The sequence below is a fragment of the Bos indicus genome, chromosome 4 (assembly GCF_029378745.1).
Source record: "Bos indicus isolate NIAB-ARS_2022 breed Sahiwal x Tharparkar chromosome 4, NIAB-ARS_B.indTharparkar_mat_pri_1.0, whole genome shotgun sequence".
Classification (NCBI taxonomy): Eukaryota; Metazoa; Chordata; class Mammalia; order Artiodactyla; family Bovidae; genus Bos; species Bos indicus.
The window spans coordinates 99601990-99625619 of record NC_091763.1 but is presented as its reverse complement, the minus strand read 5'-3'; the positions used below and the strand labels follow the sequence as shown (position 1 = coordinate 99625619).

The 23630-nt window shown below is 36.0% G+C and overlaps 1 protein-coding gene across 9 annotated transcripts in view; it reads left to right on the top strand.

Annotated features, from left to right (window-relative positions):
- The window catches only part of CNOT4 (CCR4-NOT transcription complex subunit 4), a 152626-nt gene that overhangs the window by 80355 nt on the left and 48641 nt on the right, over positions 1 to 23630 (top strand). For 6 of the 9 annotated variants that reach the window (XM_070788205.1, XM_070788200.1, XM_070788202.1 and 3 more), the window contains 5 exons: positions 5371 to 5568; positions 13809 to 13895; positions 14651 to 14752; positions 15494 to 15619; positions 18396 to 18529. In XM_070788205.1, the coding sequence (XP_070644306.1) occupies positions 5371 to 5568; positions 13809 to 13895; positions 14651 to 14752; positions 15494 to 15619; positions 18396 to 18529 (647 nt within the window). The remainder of the gene's footprint in view (positions 1 to 5370; positions 5569 to 13808; positions 13896 to 14650; positions 14753 to 15493; positions 15620 to 18395; positions 18530 to 23630) is intronic. The other 3 variants (XM_070788204.1, XM_070788206.1, XM_070788209.1) reach the window with 1 other exon arrangement.

Genomic DNA, 23630 nt, shown 5'->3' with positions numbered 1-23630 from the left:
TAGAATGGAAGGTTAGAAAGTGGGCTTGGAATATGTTGTTAGGCTGGCTGAAAGAAAGCTAAATCTTGATTTTGCCTAATATAATAATATTTAATACTGAAAAAATCAAGAAGTAGCAGTACAAGCATGTTATTTAATGATGTGATAGTAAATGACAAAAGAATCATGTGAAAGAATAAACATTATTTTTAGGGAGAGGCAACTGTTGAGGGGGAAGCATATAGGGGACTGCTCTATTTCCTGATAAACCTTGTAGAGCTAGGAACACGTAAGAAATAGATCATTAAACTAGGAGGGGAAAAGAGTGGGCAAATGGAAACCATAGGAAAGAAAGTATAATTGTACTGATATTATTTAGTCATAATCAGATTCAAGATCGACACATTTTGAAAGTAGTTAAAGAGGATATTTTTCTTACTGATTAAAGATCCCCTAGAGTCACAAAACTTTTATTCACATAGTAGAGCTCTGAAGTATATTGAGCTGATGTAAATACCAGGAGAAACTGCACCCACTTTCATAATCGAGGGGCTTCTAACTTCTGTAGTTTAGAACTATGTCACACAGAGTCAGACACGACTAAAGGGACTTATTAACACATATGCACATGAAGTACACAGAAGGAATGAAAAATTTGATTAACACAGTTAGCAAGTATGTGTGTTTGTGCACACATACAACTTTGTACAAATAAATTTGTACAAAACTTTAAAATACAGTGTATCGGGCACAAAAATTGACTATCGATCAGTTCCAAAATGTAGAACTCACTTGTGTATTTCTATTTATTTTGCTTGAGGTTTGTAGGGCTTTTTGAATCTGTGGATTTGGTGAATTTCATTGTTGCTGTTCAATCGCTAAGTTGGGTGTGACTCTTTGAGACCCCATGGACTACAGCAGGCCAGGCATTCCTGTCCTTCACTACCTCCTGGAGTTTGCTCAAACTCATGTCTAGTGAGTTGGTGATGCCATCCAACCATCTTATCCTCTCTTGCCCTCTTCTGCCTTCAGTCTTTCCCAGCATCAGGGTCTTTTCCAATGAGTCGGCTCTTCGCATCAGGTGGCCAAGGTATTGGAGCTTCAGCATCAGTCCTTTCAATGCATAGTTAGGGTTGATTTCCTTTAGGATTAACTGGTTTGATCTCTTTGCTGTCCATGGGACTGTCAAGAGTCTTCTCCAGCCCCACAATTCAAAATCATCAAATCTAGAGTTTCATTAGTTCGGGAAAAAATTAAGCTGTTATCTAGTCAGCTGTTGCCGTTTTTCTCTTTCCTCTCTTTCTGGGACTCTGATTAAATATTTTCCAGTTCTTCTCACTATCTGCCATGTCTTTTAATCTCTTTTTTGTTTCTTTTTCTTCCTTTAATGCATTATAGATGATTCCTTCTAATCAATTAATTTTTTTAGGTCTAGTCTCAGTGCAGTTCAGTCACTCAGTCGTATCTGACTCTTTGTGACCTCATGGGCTGCAGCACGCCAGGTTTCCCTGTCCATAACCAACTCCCAGAGCTTGCTCAAACTCATGTCCATCGAGTCGGTGATGCCATCCAACCATCTCATCCTCTGTTGTCACCTTCCCCACCTGCCTTCAATCTTTCCCAGCATCAGGGTCTTTTCAAATGAATCAGCTCTTCGCATCAGGTGGGCAAAGTATTGGAGGTTCAGCTTCAGCATCAGTCCTTCCAATGAATATTCAGGACTGATTTCCTTTAGGATTGACTCCTTTGATCTCCTTGCAGTCTAAGGGACTCTCAAGAGTCTTCTCCAACACCACAGTTCAAAAGCATCAATTTTTCAGTGCTCAGCTTTCTTTATAGTCCAACTCTCACATCCATATATGACTACTGGAAAAACCATAGCTTTGACTAGATGGACCTTTGTTGGCAAAGTAATGTCTCTGCTTTTTAATATGCTGTCTAGGTTGGTCATAGCTTTTCTTTCAAGAAAGCAAGTGCCTTTTAATTTCATGGCTGCAGTCCCCATCTGCAGTGATTTTGGAGCCCAGGAAAATAAAGTCTGTCATTGTTTCCATTGTTTCCTCATCTATTTGCCATGAAGTTCTGGAATCTGATGCCATGATCTTCGTTTTTTGAATGTTGAGTTTTAAGCCAGCTTTTTTGGTTTTCTCTTTCACTTTCATCAAGAGACTCTTTAGTTCCTCTTTGCTTTCTGCCATGAGGTGGTGTCATCTGCATATCTGAGGTTGTTGGTATTTCCCCCTGCATTCTTGATTCCAGCTTGAAGTCATCCAGTCTGGCATTTTGCATAATGTACTCAGCATGTAAGTTAAGTAGTGTATAAGTTCTAGTCTACTGAATTTTAAAATTTTGTTTTCCATTTCTGAAAGTAATGTATGTTCTTTTTTGCTACTTGATTTTTTAAAAAAGATTTTTATACCCTGCAGATATTTTCAAGTTTGTCATATATTTGTTTAAACTGATAATCATCCTTGTTTTAAAATCTGTCCAATAATTCCAGTTGCTGAAGTCTGTGAGGGATGTTTATGCTGGTTGTTGTTCGTGTTATTTCTTTCTGTGATTTGTTGTCTGATGGGCTTCATGGTTGTCACTGAGTCATTTGTGCAGTTCTCTGAGGCCCAGGATAAATTTGCCGTCCTGTAGATAGGCTTTGGTTTGCCTTCTGCGGGAACCTGTGAACGTTGCCATTAGGGATGCCTTAATCTTTTGTTCTCTCAGGTGCACATCTTCCCTGGGGCTGGTTTCACCTTCTCTAGGATGGTTTTTTCCTTCACTCTTTTCCTTTTTTCTTATCTTGTTCTGACCTTTCTGTAAGTCTGTACTTAACCCTAAGAGAATATGAGCCCTTTAGGGGTGAACTGGTCTCATCTTATCATGGGAGTGATCTCCCCAGAACTCTTCACCTTAGACTGGTTTTGGACTTTGAATGCTGTGCTTCTTCCCTCATTTGTCCCTCTGTCCCATTGGTTGTTACTCAGCCTTTCCACTTATCTCTTTGGGTTTTGACTTTTATCCAGAAATTTGCTTGGGACTTCACCGCTGCAGATCATTATTGTTTTTAAGATGTTGGTTTGAAAAGTTTTACCCAGTATTTTTCATTGTCTTGAGCAAGAGGAAAAGATGAAGCTGTAAATTCATTTATTAGAAAATGAAGAGCAAAAATAAATGAACTTATTTCTGGGTTAAGAAACTAGGAAAAGAATAAACATTATGACAGTAGAAAGTAGGGATTAAGTAGAATTTAATGAAATAGGAAAGCTGTATTTCCATAAAAGTTGGAGCTGGTTCTTAAAACAACCAATAAAATAATCAAAGTCCTGGTAAGTCTGATCAGAAAATAAAACGGAAGACACATCTAAATATACATGTAAATTGGGAATAAAAGTGGAAACATAACTACACATATGAAAGGAATTAAGTGATTATATTAAAGTGATTATATTATATTAAAACCATCTTAATTAGTAGTTTGGCAATCTATTGACAAATTAACACTAACTAAAAATATTTTGCTCATTTAAAATGCTTCTCCAGAAGCATTAGTTTGTAACATGGAGTAGAAAATTTTAAAGAAAAATTTTTTGCTTATAGCTTTTTATTTGATCCTGTATTCCTAGAATATTAGGTTTAACATTATCTGTTTCAGTCAAAAAGTAGACCAGATGTATTTTTCTTTATATTCATTTTTAGTACTAAGGTTACTAGTTTTGTGAGTCATAGTGTTTTTCTGCAGCTGTTCAAGTTATGTGTTTTCATCTCCCATCTTTAATCTAGCTTCTTTCCTCATCTTATTGTATCATATGATTAATTTTCTATCGGATTTGTAGAGTAGGTATTTAATGGTGGTGTGTGTGGAGGAGGAACCATCATAGAATGTGTGCTTTACCAGCTTTTTATGAAACCTGTAGACAGGTTGAGACTAATAAAATTTTGTATATTTTTCATTTGTGTTTAGGTTAAATTACCAGATTTCTATTATCTGAAACAATTTATTTAATTCTTCCTAACAACAGAGATGCAGATTCACAAATATGTTAAGATTAAGAAGTTTTTTTTTTTTTAATTTTTTTTTCTAGGGATTTTTTTCTAGGAACAGCCCCCTCTATGCCACTTGCACAGATACCAAAATCCGTGGATGCTCAGGTCCCTCATATAAAATAGCATAGTGTTTGTGTGTAACTTACACACATCCACCCATGTAATTTAAATCATCTCTAGATTATGTATAGTCTCCAATATCTAATGTAAATGATGTATAAATAGTTGTAAATACAATGTAAATGCTATGTAAATAGTTGCTAGGTGCATGACAAATTCAAATTTTGGTTTTTGGAACTTTTTTTCTGGAATTTTTTCCCCCCAAATAATTTCATTTGGTTGAATCTGAGGATGTGGAACCTGCAGATATAGAAGGCCAGCTGAAATAATAACTGGTTTATTGAATGCTTCTGTGCAGGACATAGTTTTAATCATTTTATAAGTGTGTTGCCTTTTTAAAATTCTCACAGAAACCCTCTGAATAAAGTACTATGATTCCCATTTTATGGAAGACCGAGGCAGACAAATTACATAACTTAGCCAAGGTCTCTCAGTAAAGAAAAATCCAAGATTCAAAGCCAGTTTGCAGCTCTCATTCAGGCTGTTGGTAGTCTTGGCATTAGCAGGAGGAATGAAAACAAAATTGTAATGATGAGAGAGAAGAACATTACAGTGGTGTAATTGCTGGTATTTATTGAGGGATTACTGTGGGCCAGTTACAATGATTGCTTTACGAGTGTTATTTTTACACCAGCCTTTAAGATGATTTTCATTTTACTTACATGGATATGGAGACATAGAGTTCTATTGACTTGTCTAAAGCCATGTGGATAATAAGTGCTGAAGCTAAGTTCAAACTCCTGAGCCATAGTATCTGTGTATTGTTTATTTGCCCATCTCCTATGACAGGAAATGTCTACCTATTAAAGAATAAGTACTTCATTAATCTTCAAACACATAGTACGTTTTCATTAAATATTTCTTGATTGTAATACAATAAATCCATATTTAGATGATATTTTGTACTCTTTGCCCCTTACGTAGTACCTTAAAAGCTTAATTTTTCTGTAAACTGTGTACTAGGCATTGTTGGTAATACCAGGTTGGTTTTTAAAATTTTAGAATCTTTGGTGATATTTTAAGTTTCAGCACTAAAAGTGGTTTAAAAAGTATTTAAAAACACTCTTATGTAACATTTAACTTTTATTAAATAAAAAGTTTAGAAGATTAGAAGATTCAGAAAAAGGGAGATGTAGCAAATAAGTGCATACACATCATCCAGCATTTGAAAATTATTTATTCATAGTTTTCTGTTCATTTAATGCTAACTCTGTGTTTGTTTTATGCCTGAAGCCATATCCAGAAGACCCAGCAGTTTATAAACCACTCTCCCAGGAAGAACTGCAAAGGATAAAGAATGAGAAAAAACAGAAACAAAATGAGAGAAAACAGAAAATATCAGAAAATCGCAAACATTTGGCTAGTGTACGTGTTGTACAAAAAAACCTCGTCTTTGTTGTAGGTCTGTCTCAGCGCCTAGCAGACCCAGAGGTAAGTTGTCTTCTCTTTTCTTCCTCAACTTGGCATTTTTTCTTTTTGTTTATTTGGAAATAATAGCTGGCCCTGCCCGATGGCAGGATTTACCTGAAAATTCTAAAACTTAGAAGATAATGGGAAATGATTTTTTAATAATCACTAAGAAACCAGTGACCAGTTGTGATCTTAGGCCAGTGTCTTAATCTTTCTTGGCTCATTTTCTTCAGTTGTGAAACTGGGCAGTTGAATTAGATCTCTGACGTCCCCTTCAGTGCTCATAGTCTGTGGAAGTTGGATAGTGTCTCTGTTGTGCTCTTAAGGCTCATGTGACAGGACTGCTCTGTTTCTTTCCTCTTGTCTGTAGCTGTATTAAGGATCAACAGTGGAGATGTACTTTCATGAACCCACCAGAGATCTGTATTTTTTTAAAAATCACACTGAAGTGGTGAACCTTGATTATAAAACAGTGATAGAATTGTTACTCTACTGTGTCATCGTTCTTTATTCATTCATTTTAAGCCAACTTTGGGGAAGGAGAGAGAATTCAGAGGGAAACAGTGGTTGAGGTTCTTTGTGATTCATTGAAAGCAGGGGAGGTCTTAACCCTTTTGTTTATTTATTACATAACTCTTCTCTCCTTCCTCCACCAGGCTTATTAGAGTAATGTTGAACTCATTACTTTCCTTAATGCCCTTGCATACGTGTCTGCTAATGTTTAGTTCCTGATACATGAGGAGATGCTGACTAGATTGTTGGGAAGGCAAATAAAAACTGAATGGGAGCCAGAATGTTCACTTAAGTTGGAGAGAGCTGGATTTGAGGGATCTGTCGGAAGTCCTCCTTGAGAAGGGTTTATAGTAATGCTCAGGATGGCAGCAATCAGAGGAAGGATTATAGTGAATATGCTTAGGGAGGCGGCAATCTTTGAACTGGTCTAAGAGGGCTAACGGCCCCAGAAGGAGGAAATAATAAGGCGTCTAAAAATTGATTTTGTAAAAATCAGTTTAGAAAGAATAAGAAATATTTATTGCTGATTAGTTAACTATGTATTGAGGCTGTGAAGGGCTTCAAGATCTGTAGAGGAGAACATCAGGGCGACCTTACTAAGAAGTCTCTGTCATGGGTAGTAATTGTGGAGGCAGCTCACGAATCACTAGGGTCTAGGTCCACGATGCTGGCACTAGTGGACTACAACGATCTTCAAGAGACGAGGTTTTCCAAAGCCAAAGGGGTGGACCTGGAGTTCATATCTATAATAAATGATAAGGAAGGAGCTCATTTTAGGCCTGTGATTTAACCTCAGCAGCCAGTTCTCCCTTTTTCCTAAATCATATAGCATTTAACTCCCCAGACAGGCAGAATCCCGTTTCACTCTTGAACACTGCCACAACTTTGAATCAGTGCTTCTGTCTCCCTCTTTAAACAATACTTTTTTCCAACCAGAGAACATTTCTTGCCTAAGCAAGTTTTTAATTTACCTACCTCTATTTATTCCTTGGCACCCCACTCCAGTACTCTTGCCTGGAAAATCCCATGGACGGAGGAGCCTAGAGGGCTGCAGTCCATGGGGTCACTAGGAGTCGGACACGACTCAGCGACTTCCCTTTCACTTTTCACTTTCATGCGTTGGAGAAGGAAATGGCAACCCACTCCAGTGTTCTTGCCTGGAGAATCCCAGGGACGGGGGAGCCTGGTGGGCTGCCGTCTATGGGGTCGCACAGAGTCGGACACGACTGAAATGACTTAGCAGCGTTTATTCCTGCTAATCTTATTGATTAGAATCTGTGTTTGCTTTTCTGAAGCTGCTACTCCAGTAAAAAAAGAATTTTTGAGGGGTGGCGTTCATGTACCTTGTGGGATCTCAGTTCCCTTGACTGGGGGTTGAACCTAGGCCATGGCAGTGAAAGTGTGCAATCCTAACCACTAGGCCACCAAGGAACTCTCTGCTATGCCAGTAAATTAATGGAACTTTAATTTTGATTTAACAACTCTTGGATATGGATGTGCTTGGTTTTATTAATACAAAATCCAGTTGCTTGTGGTACTGGAGGCTTACCGAGCAGCACCCAGATGCTGGATAAAAATGAAGCCATAGCCTCAGTCTGATGTTTGGTTTACAGGTTTCTGCTTCTTCTTAGAGATGTGACTTAGATCTGTAGTTTGTTTTTACTTATGTACAGAGATTTATATTCATTTCAAATGACACAATGTCAGCAAGATTAATCTGAAGAACTATTACACAGAAAGAAATGAATCTAGGGAATGACTCGTGAAAGAGAATACTTTACCATGAATGTAAATATACCTAAAAAATCACTGTCTTGGTTTTATACTTTTGAAAGCACTGTTGCTTGGTAAGAGGACAGTGAATTTTCTTAAACATTAGTTTCTCTCATTTGTTTCTCTTGAAACCCTAAGAAAACCAAAGGTTAGTGTTTTAGTTATTAAAGCCTACTACTTCTAAATAATACCTTAAAATTTTTTTTAAATGTAACTGCCTGACTCTTTCAGATTGGAACACTTCATTAGAAATCACCAAGTTTCAAATTGTTAGGGTAACTTTTAGTAAAAGAAGATCCCTTTCATTTACTTATTTTTGGATGCTGAACAATTTGATATTTGGCTGAATTCTGATTAGCAGAATAGGAATATTTAGGAAAACTTAAAGCTTATTTTGAAAATAATTTTTGTATATCTGACAACTTCATACCAAGATTGATGGTCAAATGTATCCATTTATCACTTAATAGGAAAAAAAACCTATCTTAGAAGATGTGGTAGTTAGAGATAATGCTTAGAGTAAACATCTCCTAAATCCTAAAAATTTCAATTTGTCAGAACCTTATTCATTTGTTCTGTAAATTAGCTCTTGAATACTTACAGTCTGTTAGGTACTTTGATGTTGGAGATGAAATGGTTTAGCAGGCCAGACACAGTCTCTACCCTTAAAAGCTTATAGACAGTGGAGAAGACAGAATTAAGTACTTGTAAGTGTGCTGAGTATTTATAAATAGGGAGATACAGGGCTTTTTGAGAACATATAAACATAGGTAATTTAGCTAGTGCGGAGATCCACGAAAAGCCTCCCTGAGGAAAGGATGATTAAAAATGACTAGGGATTAGCTGGGTAGCAAATAAGGGCAGAAGTGTCCCAGGTGTATGGTGGCATGAAAGAGCTGCTTGTTTGAGGAACTGAAAGACTTTAAAAACATAACCATTTTCTTTTACAAATGGGAAACTGAGGCATAGAGAAGTTGAGTGACTTGCCTAGGATCACTTAGCTGTTTCATAGCAGACCCAGGACTAGAAACCACCCTCATTCCCTCACCCCGCACCCCACCTCCCTGGTCTTAGAATTCCTATTCCAATGTATTTTACACCAGTGGTGTATATGGTTCCTTCATCCACACATTTGTCTATTCATCTTTCCATCTGTCACTACATTTTTTATTTTCTATGACATGTCCATGAACATTTGTGTTCCCAAAGTATAGGAAGACATTTTACACATTAGGTATGTCATTGGGCATTTATAATTCTATCATATAACCTTTTATATAGTAGTTAGTACTCAAGTTGACTCACTGTGAAGTAAATATAGGACTTTGAATATATAGGTAATGTGGTTATATGCAGGGTGTTCTGCCTACTACCCATACTCTTTACTTTTTTTATTTACTGTTTTGCTAGTTGACTTATGTTTAGATAGAACCTCGATTGTGCAACTTAATATAGAACATTGAAATTACTTGAGTTTCCCTTGCCTGGGCGGGCTGTTTTTACCACCCATAGATCATTTCCTAATACAGTAAGGCCCACCAGTGTTTTACACATGTATTATTCTTTTTGTTCAATGCTGCTGCTGCTAAGTTGCTTCAGTCGTGTCGTACTCTGCTCGACCCCATAGATGGCAGCCCACCAGGCTTCCCCATCCCTGGGATTCTCTGGGCAAGAACGCTGGAGTGGGCTGCCATTTCCTTCTCCAATGCAGAAAGTGAAAAGTGAAAGTGAGGTCGCTCAGTCGTGGCTGACTCTTAGCAACCCCATGGACTGAAGCCTGCCAAACTCCTCCGTCCATGGGATTTTCCAGGCAAAAGAGTACTGGAGTGGGGTGCTATTGCCTTCTCCGTGTTCAGTGCTACTGCTGCTAAGTCACTTCAGTCGTGTCCGACTCTGTGAGACCCCATAAATGGCAGCCCACCAGGCTCCGCCGTCCCTAGGATTCTCCAGGCAAGAATACTGGAGTGGGTTGCCATTTCCTTCTCCGATGCTAACAGAGTTTAATTATTCCATAAGCATCTATTGAGTACCTGCACTGTGCCAGGCACTGTCTGAGACACTGAACATAAACCAATAAAAGGTTGCCCCTGTTTATTTATAAAAGCAGCTATATACTGTTAGAAGTGCTGTGTGTTGTGGAGGCACAAGAGATGGCACCTGACTGTGGGGGCGGCGGGAAAGGTATGTACTTCCTAGCTATCTTTGGTATAAAATGCTTCAGTCAGTTCAGTTGATCAGTCGTGTCTGACTCTTTTCGACCCCATGAATCGCAGCACACCAGGCCTCCCTGTCCATCACCATCTCCCAGCGTTCACTCAAACTCATGTCCATCGAGTCAGTAATGCCATCCAGCCATCTCATCCTCTGTCGTCCCCTTCTCCTCCTGCCCCCAATCTCTCCCAGCATCAGAGTCTTTTCCAATGAGTCAACTCTTCGCATGAGGTGGCCAAAGAACTGGAGTTTCAGCTTTAGCATCATTCCTTCCAAAGAAAACCCAGGGCTGATCTCCTTTAGAATGGACTGGTTGGATCTCCTTGCAGTCCAGGGCACTCTCAAGAGTCTTTTCCAATTCAGGCATAGGGATTATACAAGTGCTTCTGGATTTAAAAAAAAAAGCTTGGTCTTCAAATGATTTGTTTGGCTGGAAAATTGAGTGAAATGGTGAGAGATGAGGCTGAGGAGGTAAGTGGTAAGGGATAACGAAGGGCTTTTAAAACATGCTAACGAGTTTGCACTGTATCTTAAAGACAATGGGAAGCTATGGACTAATCTTAAGAACAGAATGACATGGAGAGATTTGTGCTTTGGAAATACTATTCTGGCCGCTCACTGTAATTATATACAAGTCTTAATGTTTTTTATGAAAGTATTGCTCAATTATTGGCCAGAATTTATTTCCATAAGTCAGTCTTTAACCTTTTCAGACCCAGTATCCACGTTTTTTTTAAAAAATAGTATTTTGTAACACCCTTTGAGTTTCATGAAATGACTTCTTGATAATATAATTTGTCTAGGTAGATACATAATTGAAAAAATGCGGGAGAAATTAAAGTATAAGAAGGCTGTTTCTACATGTAAATACTTGGTACCGCTACTCAGGGTGTGGCCTCTGAGCTACTAGCATTAGTATCACCTGGGAGCTTATGGTGTAAACTCTCAGGGGCTGAAATAAGTATTTCAGCTGGATCCTCAAATGGTTTGTGTGTGTATATAAGTTTGTAAAGTACTTTTTTTCCCAGTACGTTATGAAATAGGAGCTTGCATCTGCTTGTAGAATCACTGTGAATATGACAACTAAAAGTGCAGATTGTTACAGATGTATGTGCTGACAGCACGGGTGCCATGAAGAGTTAATGATGTGTGTGATTTTTCTGAAGAACTCTTAGTAAAATTTCAAACAAAGCATTTGCAGTTGTCCCTTAATTACATAGTGTTTGCTTTTAAATCCAACATGTGTTGAAACTGTGGGAAAGTGCTTTATGTTTATGATTTGTTTCTAGATTCACTTAATTATAAACAAGCATCTTGGCTAGATGAATGTCTTGTAGAACATTCAAAAGTTGTGTAGGATGGTTCTTTGTGGTGCAGGGCTAGCCTGAGTGCTATAAGCTGTCCCTGGCTCTCACCCACTGAGCGCCAGTAGTGTCTCCCAGTTGCTTTGACATTACGTTCCAGCATCCCCTGATGCTGCCTTCATTGAGAAGTACTTCCATAAACTTGGATGTGATATGAGATGCTGATGCAGCACAACCTTTGACCAGGCTGAGTCCCTTGAAGCAAGTCTTTTGGCTGAGGCCTTTTGCTGAATTGGTACACATCCAGCTGGAATATTGAATGCAGTTCTGTTCTCCACTGGCCAGAAAGTTTTTCAAGATACATACTCTTCCCATAACCTCTATCCTAAGACTCTTTGAACAACCCAAGAGCACTCTAAATGTCATATCCTTCAGAAGATTTGGGTGGAAAAAAGATTGAAAGTCAGTGTAGTCACTGCATTTTCTAATCCATTAATATTGGCTGCAGAAAACATAATAACCCTATACTTATAAAAACCTAAAATAAAGTACGTTAAAAAAATTATACTAATCAAGTTGAAAACTGTTAAGAATTCATGACACCCCAGCCGCAGACTGTTTCACAAAACTTTGGTTCTGTCAGATGTAGAGTATATTAGCTAAGATGTTAAGTATGCGAGAATTATCAAATAAGAGTATTTGGAGAAGATACTTTGCACACACTTGAACAGATACGTGCAGAAAGCTTCAGTTGAGATATAGCTTGCTATTTGGAAAGATTGTAGGAATAGTGGGTCTATAGGTTGTTGTTTAGTCGTTAAGTTGTGTCCAACTCTTTGCAACCCCATAGACTGCAGCACGCCAGGCTTTCCTGTCCTTCACTATCTCTTGGGGTTTGCTCAAACTCATGTCTATTGTGTCAGCGATGTCATCCAACCATCTCATCTTCTGTTGCCCCCTTCTCCACCTCCCTTCAGTATCTCCCAACATCAGAATCTTTTCAAATGAGCTGGCTCTTCGCATCAAGTGACCAGAATATTGGAGCTTTGGCTTCAGCATCAGTCTGTCTAATGAATATTCATAGTTGGTTTCCTTTAGATTGACTGTTTGATCTTCTTGCAGTCCAAGACACTCAAGAGTCTTCTCTAGCACCACAACTTCGAAAGCATTAAGTCTTTGGCACTCAGCCTTCTTTATGGTCCAGCTCTCATATCCGTACATGACTACTGGAAAAACCACAGTTTTGACTATACGGACCTTTGTTGGTAAAATGATGTCTCTGCTTTTTAATTAGCTGTCTAGATTTGTCATAGCTTTTCTTCCAAGGAGCAAGTATCTTTTAATTTCATGGCCACAGTCAGCATCTGCAGTGATTTTCTAGCCTGAGAAATTAAAATCTGACATTGTTTCCACTTTTCCTATTCGCCATGAAGTGATGGGACCGGATGTCATGATACTCATTTTTTGAATGTTGAATTTTAAACCTATAAATAAATACTACGTAGGTCTGTAGGTAAATTTTGGAAAAGAACAGTTTAATTTTGAGGTAGTTGCAAATCCTGGGGGAGAGGATTAAGTTAGTTTGCAGGACAAGCTAAATGAATGCATGTAGTGATCACAGAGTAAAGGAGATGACATAAGTATGAGGGAAAATGACCACCAAGAAATAACCAGGTAATAGAGAAAAATTCATTCATTATTTATCAGGGAAAGAGAGAAAAACACAGAAGACAATTGAAAAATGGTGAAATTGACATAAGGAAAATTTGTTGACACACACCGAGTAATAAATCATAAAGCATGAAAGTTTGAAAAACATTCTGTTACCATATTTGGAATTTGTAGCTTATAAACAGTGCTTTAATATAATACACAGTATTTTATGTACAATAGATTTATGAGTAAAACTGTCTCTACTTGTGTCTGTTTTTGAGTTTGTTTAACCATCATTTAAGATACGAAAATATCTGAGTCCATCTAATTGCTGTTCTATTATTTTAAAACTGTTATTGTTTTTATTTTTAAAGATATATGTTACTTATGCAATTAAAATTTAATAGAAAATTAAAAAAAATACATAATCTTGGTCATTGTTCTGAGACCTTATAAGGATCATCTATTAATGAAAGTGTGGTTAAGATAGTTGATCTGTTCTGTGTTTAAGAATACTGTCAAATTAAGATCCCATAGATTATTGGTGTACATGTTAGAATGTAGTAATGTGAGACTTAGTCTCAGTTTCTATTCAGTGGGTCAGTAAAGAATAGCTTTTAGATTTTTGTTGATGATTTCCTGCAGTTAAGTTAACCACACAAATTGTAATCAGTAAGTAGTCACATTTATTGGAAAACTTTAACAATTATTTTCTTTTCACTGAAGAGGCATGGTGCATGTCCCCATTATAAGGATAAAGTTGATGAAGTGGGGAAAGTTTATACCTTATTTCTTCTTCTTTTATAGGTTTTAAAACGACCAGAATATTTTGGGAAGTTTGGTAAAATACATAAAGTTGTCATCAATAATAGCACATCATATGCAGGCTCACAGGTAACTAACTATAGGGATTTTTACCTTTCCTCCCTACGGTCAGGGCTTGACCTGGGCTGTTCAGAAGGAAAACTTGGTTTCTGTGATTAGAAAGCTTGATGGTCAAGCATTTACACCATATAGTGACCTCTATTGGTAGGGTGGGGGGATTTTTTGGTGTTTCTTTGATCCTTTCAAAACTTAACAGTGAATTGATAATATTAAGAGGGAAGTAGTAACAGAGATTTAGTGATGGTTTGAAGGGGAGGGGGAATTGAGTCTATAATCAACCAGTTAAATTATATAGTGATTTCTAATTAATATTTTCAGATATTGTGAACTTAATAGAGCATTTTTGTTATGCTGATATTAGCAGCTAGAGTACTCTTAAAGATTCCATTTGTTCTGAGAACATAGTTTGACACTGTCTTCACATCTTATTTTTTCAACTCTAATTTTCAAAGTTTGTTTTTTTTTATAATGTTGACAAGCCTGTCAGATGACTTTTATAAGAAAATTATGAAGCCAAAGATATTTCATTTATATATATTTTAGTCTGCTTAAAATCAGATAAAATTCGTTAAGTATGATTATCTTAAGGTGGGCTACTATATAGCTTAATATAAGCTAGTACTACTTCTAATCATTGTCATTATTATTAAAGATAGTGGTAGTAAAGGCCTTTAGAATTCCTTTGGCAGGTTGCAAGTTAATTTTTTTTTTTTTTTTGAGTTTTTGTTGAATTTGATTCTAACAACAGTGGCTTTTCACTTTAGGGTCCAAGTGCCAGTGCTTATGTAACCTATATACGGTCGGAAGATGCTCTCAGAGCCATACAGTGTGTTAACAATGTGGTGGTGGATGGCAGAACACTTAAGGTAATATGGTCCTCTGGGGTTTTTTTTTTTTAAGGGGGAAGAGATAACATGTAGTAAGTACAGATGAACATAGCTGTTACATATTAATGAAGGAGTCTTATTTAAAGAGTGCTTCATAGGTATCCATTCTAACCTATGACAGCTAATTTGCTTATCACTTACCTGTTAGGGTCCTGTTCTACCAGGTAGAAGTAAACACATACCTTATTAGGGGATTAATCCTAAAGAAAAAAATCTCCTGTATTTACACATATTTTCCTTTGTGAAAATGGATTTATTCTTCTTTACGAAATAGATGATGGTTCCAATTTGTTGTCCTTAAATATTTGGACATTGATAAGTTCAGGCTTGAGTGAAGGGTCCCACCAAGCAATGCTTCAAGTAAGTTGAAAGAAGGATGGCATAATTAGAAAAAGGAGTTTGTCTTATGTGCCTAACCGCTTAAAACATTGAACAGATTTTGCCTTCCTACTCTCCTGATTTCTAGGGAAAGGATTTGGGTGCTCAAGCTCTGGAAACCATAGATGGAGGGGTTTTTTTGTTTTTGTTTTTTTTTGAATCTTTCAAATGATCATCATATTTAATAAATTCTGCTAATAATAGTTGAATTCTCTAGCATTCACAGCCATACTTTGTTTTATTGTGTCTTTGCCTCATTTGAAAACACTAGATACAGAAATTCTCATTCTGGTGTCAGTTTACGTTTTGGGTCTTTTTCCTTCTTCCCTCCTCTTCCTGCAGGCATCTCTAGGTACAACAAAATACTGCAGTTACTTCTTAAAGAATATGCAGTGTCCAAAGCCTGACTGCATGTACCTACATGAACTGGGGGATGAGGCGGCCAGCTTCACAAAAGAGGAAATGCAGGTAGTAAAGTAATATGAATTATCAACTTTGCAGCAAAGGAAGTATTTTTCTATATAACTTAAAATTGCAAAAGCAAAAACTAAGAATTTTATTTTTATTAAACTGTTATTACTTTAAATTAGCTTTTTCCAAATATGTGGTTGTTCTATGGAATATCAGTTCTGCAGGACATTGTTATAATAAAAAATGCATCTGTGGTCCCCTAAGTTTTGAAAATGTAGGCAAAACTAAAGCTAAGTGGAGTATTGTAAATATGAGGTTCCCCTCTGCCATCTCTGCAAGTGTGCTAGAAAATAATACTCTGTTAAGTGCCACTGAAAAGCTTAATTGTTTTTATAAAATGATTCTACCCATGCAAGTGTCCACTGAGTCAGTGTCCTGTAAAGGGTGAATTGAAGGCTTATTATCCTGTATTCTTTTTTACATTTCCTGTTCTCCTGTCTTCTTTCAATTTGTAGTATAAACTTGCCTTTACAAGTAAAAATATTGACCATACGGCATATTAAATGAGCATATGCCAAAGCACAATGCTGCACTTCCCCATTATAGGTGAAGACTTCAGATTGTTGCTGTGGACTTTGCAGGAATACTTCTCCTTTAGAAGGTGGGGGAGCATTGACTATTGCCTTTCATTCTCCAGGTCAAACTAGAGACAGTCTAGGAGGGGCTCCTTTCAGAGCAGATTGTTAAATGGAATGAAATATTACCCTTTTGACTTGGAGTTATTACTGATTAAATCACATTATAATAAACACATTGGAATTTCTTTACAGTATGTATGGTCTTTATGATCCAGAAGCAGTGTTAAGAGACTTTCCAGGTGGTCCAGTGGTTAAGACTTCACCTTCCAACACAGGCGCTGTAGGTTCGATCCCTGGTTGGGGAGCTAAGATCTCACATGCCTCACAGGGAAAAAAACCAAACAATAAATATTGTAACAAATTCAGTAAGGACTTTAAAAATGGTCCATGTCAAAAAAAAAAAAAGAGCTTAAAAAAAAAACCAAACCCCAAAACTAAGTTCTCTGTGATATTTAATGGGGACAGATGACTTACTTGTTTCTTGCTTATCCAGTAAATGGTTCTTGACTTTTTTTCTTCTTTTGAATGAAACTTTCTTGGATGAAATCTAAGGTTGAGCCATTTCATGCTGTATTTTGACTAATGAGAACTATGCTTTACTTATGGGTATTATTACAATAAAATATCTGTCAAGGAGTTTCTAAGCCCCAGTTGATCTCACTTAAGTATTATTAAAAAGTAAAAGAAAATGGATGGGCAAGTCCATTGGAATTTATTTGTAATGCTGTTTAACCTGTCTCTGTAAACTGCCCCTGTTAAACCATTTGAATACCAGTTTGAGCTCTTTGTGGCTAATGAAAGCCATAATATCTCCTGAAGTATTGCTTGCAGAAAGAATTTTCAAGGCTTTTTTTTATTTTAAAGATGTAAAATCCACATCTAAACTGTGTTTTTTCTTAACAATTTAAAATTCATTTCATGTTGTTGACCTGTATTCATCTCTCTCTTTGAGTTTAAAATTACTTTGAAAAGGCGTTTCTTCATTAAAACATTTTTTCAGTGTAGAAAGGAAACGAACAAATTATATCATGGCAAAAACTAGGTCTTTCCTTGTTACTGCATAACTCAAAATTCAGTACCATATGAAATATTTGTATAGTTGAACAGGCAAGAGCCCTCTCAGAACAGGGAACAATGCATTGTGCAATATATATGAGACAGTTGTGCTGGATCACATGATACTGCCCTTGTTTTTATTGCTTTGTTTTTGTTTTGATCTGTTCTGGTTTTGGTTTTCCCATAACATCTCTTTAGATCACACTTTAAAAATAATTAACAACCCTGAAGGTAAGTAAAAATGTCCTTGCAGTCATAATATACATGCAAAGAATAGAAAGTTATTCAGTGTAATTTCATTGTAATTTATTTTTGCGTGTGACTAGTTGCACAGTCAGTTGTTTAATTTCTTCCATCATGTTTGTAACACTGCATTTTGATAGACAGCTACCAACTCCAGAAATACAGAGCTCTCTTTGTCATGTATAGGGCAGGGATTGGCAAACTTTTTCTGTAAAGGGACAGTTAGTCAGTGTTTTAGTTTTTCTGGTCATGTGGTCTCTGTAACAACTACTCAAATTTGCTGTTGTAGCACCAACAAGGTCATAGATAATATGTAAATGAATGAGCATTACTGTTCCCTTCAAACTTTATTTACAAAAACAAAGCGGCTGGCTCTAAATTGCCATCTTCTGGTCCAACGTTTAAATATATTCATTTTTATGTAAATGTGTTACTTAGTCTTAGGATAATGAAAAATATAGTAAAATCCTTCATCTCTGAGTTACTTTTAGTGTTAATCTCTTCTAAAAAGAGAGATTGATTTTCCAGTGATCTTCAGAAAATTCTGTAATGACCTGTTAGAAAACTTAATTCTTTTGTGGAAAGATGGGGAAGTAAATTTAAAAGGGCCCCTCTAGTTTTTTAAGCTAGCAAAAATGTTGTCCATTAATATGTTTTTTCTCCACATAAAGTGGTTAAAGATGTGCTTAATTAATGGAATATGTCTCCTGTAGTTTTGTTGAAACTTTCATTGGTCTAGAAGTTCCTGTGACATCTTCCTCACAGGTTTCTCTGACACTGTGACAAATCCTTATGTATTTTATTTAGGATAGCTTTAATAATTCAGAAAGTACATCAGCATTTTATACCAGCCACTTTGTGAGTCCCACTGCAGTTTTAATTTCTTCTTTCACTAGGCGGGTAAACACCAAGAATATGAACAGAAACTCCTTCAGGAATTATATAAATTAAACCCCAATTTCCTTCAACTGTCTACGGGTTCAGTTGATAAGAATAAGAACAAAGTGACACCACTGCAGAGGTATGATACGTAAGTACCGATACTAGTGTAATCAAATACCTTAACCTTCTTGTCTGTCATTCTTTTCTTTTCATTCTGCATCTTTTTCAGGCAGGATCCTTCTTGACAGTGTCTGTCATTTGTGCAGAATTGTTGTACTGTAGGAAATGTTGAGTCACAATTTCTGGGTTTGAATATTTGCTGCCTGCTGCTCCCTGGTAATACTTCAGATGAGCCTCTCGATGCTTCCCCTTTGCATTGATTTGCAGACTACCCTGAGCCCCAGGAACACTCTCCTTGATAAAAAGGGAAATTAAGAGATGTGGGTTATTAAAAGGCTCTTGTCACCTAATGGAGGTTTCCTTCCTGATGTAATGGTGGGGTGTGGGGTGTGGGGCGGGGGGGGTGGCACAAAATACTGTAAAAGGGACAGAGGGTTATTAATCTGAAGCATTTTGTGTTGGGGATACAAGTATTCATGTTTGTCTTGTCTCAGGAATCACCAAAGTCTTATGTCCTCTGAGTGAGGAGGGTATCCCATATACAGATCTTTTTCATCTTGGAGACAACTTGTTTTTGCATAGACCTATATTCTGTTCATGTTTAAACAAATTTATAATTTTATGTATCGAATCTCATTCTGATATGGTGATCGTCACATCTTGGATTGTATTTGGGTTTGGCCTGTCAGAAAATGATATGATTAATAAAAATGATAAATGGGGGTTACACTTTATTCTGAATATATCTTATGTTTGTGTTTGGATCTTTTTTTTTTTTTGTAAATTTGGTAAGTCTAACTTTTATAAAGTGAATTCATCTAAAGTAAATAGCTGTAATCAAATAGGTCAGTTTTCTTTTTTAAAAAATTTATTCCAAAGTTGAATTTGTTTAAATGATGCTTTAAAGGTCTGGGTATTACATAGTCCTATTACAGTCCCATATCTGTTTAGCATTAGAATAATGTAAGGGCCATTTTTAAGCATAGCTAATAATAACCACATGGATTGTTGTTAGAGTCAGTTTCTTCAAAACTTATTCTTATATTTAAATTCTTGGAAGTCCTTGTTAAGTTTATTCACTTTGATAGTGAAGATTATTTATAAACGCAATTCAAATTTAAAAACTTCCTTTTATTTGCACACACATATGTACATATATATATATATATATATATATAAAAATATATAGGTGACCATAGAGCAAAACATAAAATTATTATATAATAAACTACATGAAATTTATTTTATCAAAGCTAAGTATAAAAGTTAAGTCTAAAATCTTTGGGGGTTGATAAACTTTGACCCTTTCCATTGATCTTTTTGTACCCACCCCTATGTTTATTTTATTAAGAACCTATGCTGTTATTTACCTCATTGGTTGCTAACTCTGTAGTACATTATGTAAGAATTTGTAGTAAAAATTTATTTCAGATGCTTTTAAATACACGTCTTTATTCTCATTAAAAGTGTTGTCATTCTAATTAAAGTCATGTTCTGGGTTTATAGCCCCTAAGAGAATGCAGAGCAGAAATGTAAAATTTAGATGATCTCTTTGTGACAGCATTTGTTATTCCCTGAATATAAAAGTAATGTTGCTATTGAAGGAGAGCTGAAAAATATACAAATGCATAAAGAAGAAAGTAAATATTGTATGTGATCTCAATACTCAGACGTTTTCACTAAAATGATTTGGTGTATCTTCCTTGCAGTGTGTGTTTCCTTGTAGTCCTTTTCCTTTCTGTGAATGTATATATGCAGAAAATCGCATTGGTTTGTTACATTTTAAAATTTAATACCCATTATTATGAATACTTTCCCATGTTATGAAAACATAATTTTTATGACTGTGTAGTATTCCATTATATGTGAGTATTGCACATTTATTAAACCAATCTCCTGCTGGTGTATATTATCTTACTTTCATTTTGGTGCTATTATTTATAACACTGTGATAAATATTTTTTCATGTAAACGTTTTGGTTATAGTTTTGATGATCTTAGAACTGCTAAGTCAATGTTTATGAGTATTTCCTTGAATTAAGTATTTTTTTCCTGCACATTTGCCAAATTTGATAAAATCTTTCATTTTAATTTGTTTTTGATTAATATACTGAACTTCTTATGCACCGTGAATTCATATCTCTTTGCCATGTTTTATTGGTGTATTTAAGTGTTTTCTGTGCAGTATATAGGCTAGCTTCTCCCGTTAGTTGACCAAGTCTATTTGTTTCAAAATATTTAAGTCTTCTGTGTCGCTCAAGAAAGTTTTTTTTGGTCTGTTCCCTGCATTTTTAAATCAAATCTCCTACCATCACCTCTTCCTGTCTAAGAATTTCTAGGAACTAAAAATTAAGCAACAGTGTCAGAAAGTGGTATAATCACAATATGAAAACACCTTATTATTTTTAATTTATTGGGCTTTTTTCTTTATATTAGAAGTGAAAATTGAAATTTACCAACATGTCTTTTCAGCATTTTAACAGTAGTTAGCTGTCTTTAACTTATGTTTTTGTGATGACTTATTAATATAGATTTACTAATATTTTATTAACTTTGCCTTCATATAAAGTATAGCAGAGCACATTTATAATTGTTTCAATTACAGGAGAGGAGTGTCATAGCAACCACAAGTTGTAGGGGAAAAAAGAAAAGGGGGGAATTGAAACAGTATACCCATTTAGTAACTTTGCCCAAAATCAGTGCAATTGAACTTCAGCTGGGACCAGAATAAATTTTGACATGATTACCTTTGCTTAACATAAGTACATGATAAGTGAAGGATTTTTGAGAGAGGGAGAAGAGTTTTTTTTGTTTGTTTATTTAATGCAAGGCACCCCCTGTCCCCGCCCCAGGATTTGTTAAGGACAATTGATGGCCCAGGCTACATAGAGTTATCGGTGTTTTGTTTTGTTTGGCAAGCTCCTATAGTTTGTTTTCTTTGCTTGCCAACCCCTGACAGAGAGTAAGTTTGACTGTCAATATTACTGAACATCTGCTTTGGTCTCCACTTGTACCTTGTCACCATACAGGGTACAGGTAGGGATGAATTTGTAAACAAGTTTTCTTCTTCCCTCAGGGAAGACCTGCCAAGTTAGAATGAAGAGCAGTACAACTCTTTCTGTGGTCCTACCCCAGAGAGAGAACATTTTTCTTATTTGAGTTGAGAATTAAACTTTTAGGGACAAAAAGAATGGCCCCTTTTCTTTTCTTGGCATTCTTGTGTAGTGAGCAGCAGTTTTAGAAGAATTTCAAGAAAGCAAAACTTGAAAATTTATAGATTGACATTAAACTGAAATGTACTTTTCTCACGTGTAATTAAGGCAGATTATAAATATTAAGAATATCATAGCTACTAATCATTACTGAACCCCAACATGGTCCCTTGATACACATTAATGTTAGTAAGTGAAATTTTCTATGTCTTATTCCTGTATCACTTAAATGAATAATTAATTAGAGGGTGTGTATCATTTGTTCTTCACACACATCCCTCCATTATTATGGGTTTGAGAGTATATCAGTCAGATTGGGTTTTGACTGTGGATACGCTGTTTCTCTATTAGTTATTTTGAAATGATGAATAAAAATGTAGTTAAGGGGAAATAAGGGAGCCATGCAGTAGTGATGCTTAAGGACTAGATATTCTGTTTTTAAGTTCAGGGCTTTGAAATACCTTTATTTACATTGAGGTACTATTTGTGCACCAACTGAAGACTTAGACAGGGCAGTAGTAGCTAAATGGCTGCTATATGCCCAGGACAGTGTATAGGTCTGCTTACCTTGGGGGGACAGATTACGGAATGTGCAGATCACGCAAGTCAAGTTTATGACTTGATATTGTGACTCAGAGAAGACACCATTGAAGGAATTGAGATGTTCAGCTTTAGATTTAGGTAGAAAGAAAGTTGAATAAAAATTTGATGTCTTCTGTGTTCATTTAGTAGTTCTGTGTGGTAGACATCATTGTTATCTTACTGCTGGCAAGAATACTAAATCTCAGAGAGTTTAGGTAATTTACCAGTATCCTCCACAAGTAAGTGATAGACCAGATTCTGACCAAAAGTCTCAGTCAGTTTTAAGCCCAAGCTCATTCTTTCACTCTGCCATTTCTTAATCTAGAAGAGGCGAAATTTAAGACTCTAACATGAATTAAAAACTCTAGCATGAATCAAACTAAATCAGTTAAACTATGCCATAACGGTATGTAGTTTGACCTTGGAAGATCTCTAGTACTTAAGGCTTATACCTCAGGATAAATATAATGGATGTACTATTAATCCCAGGGAAGGCTTAAGCAAAACCTTCCCTAAACCACAGATTGGTGGCAGTAGAGGATAAGCTAAAGAAATGGTGAAAAGAAAATTTCTCTAGAAATTTGTCCATTTTATCACATTGAAGGAAAAGGTGTATTTTTAAAAACTATATGCAGCTATATTTGTATTGAAAGTCAAATATAAGCTCTAATAGACTGAAGGCATAATGAGAGTGCCTTATTTATTTAACAGAATGGAAGTAGGCACTGCCTGAATCATATTCTTCTGTCCTAATATCATTTGGTAAACCCCTGAAATTTAGAAAGGATATGGTCCAGATAATTATATAAAATAGTCTTGAGTAGAACGTGTTAAATCATATATAGACTTCTGAATATCTGCAAACTCTGAAATCTTCTGTAAAATTGTGTGTGTGTGTGTGTGTGTACTTTTCTGGAGGGAGGATCCATGACCTAAAAATAGTTATAAATTACTGGTGTATGTTGATACCTATAGAGGTGAATTCAGGAGCAGTATAAAGCAGTAATTCTCAAAGTATGGACAAGTGTCATGAAAGGTAGCCTACATTGTTTTTGTAAAGTGGACCCCCAGTAAGGCATTCCGTCTTTTGAAGTAGGTAAATTATTTACATTTCTCAACTTTTATTTTTGTATAAAGCTAAGGCTGCTTACTGTTAAATTAAGTAGGTGGTAAAGTTTGCTAAAATTGGGTATTTATATTAAAATTCATGAATTATTAAATTTTTCTGAATTTATTTCTCAGTCTTTCCTTATTTTTCTTAAGAAATCTTACTTAGTCCCATGATATATTTGGATATATAAAGTTACTGCACATGTGCACATACATACTGGAAAA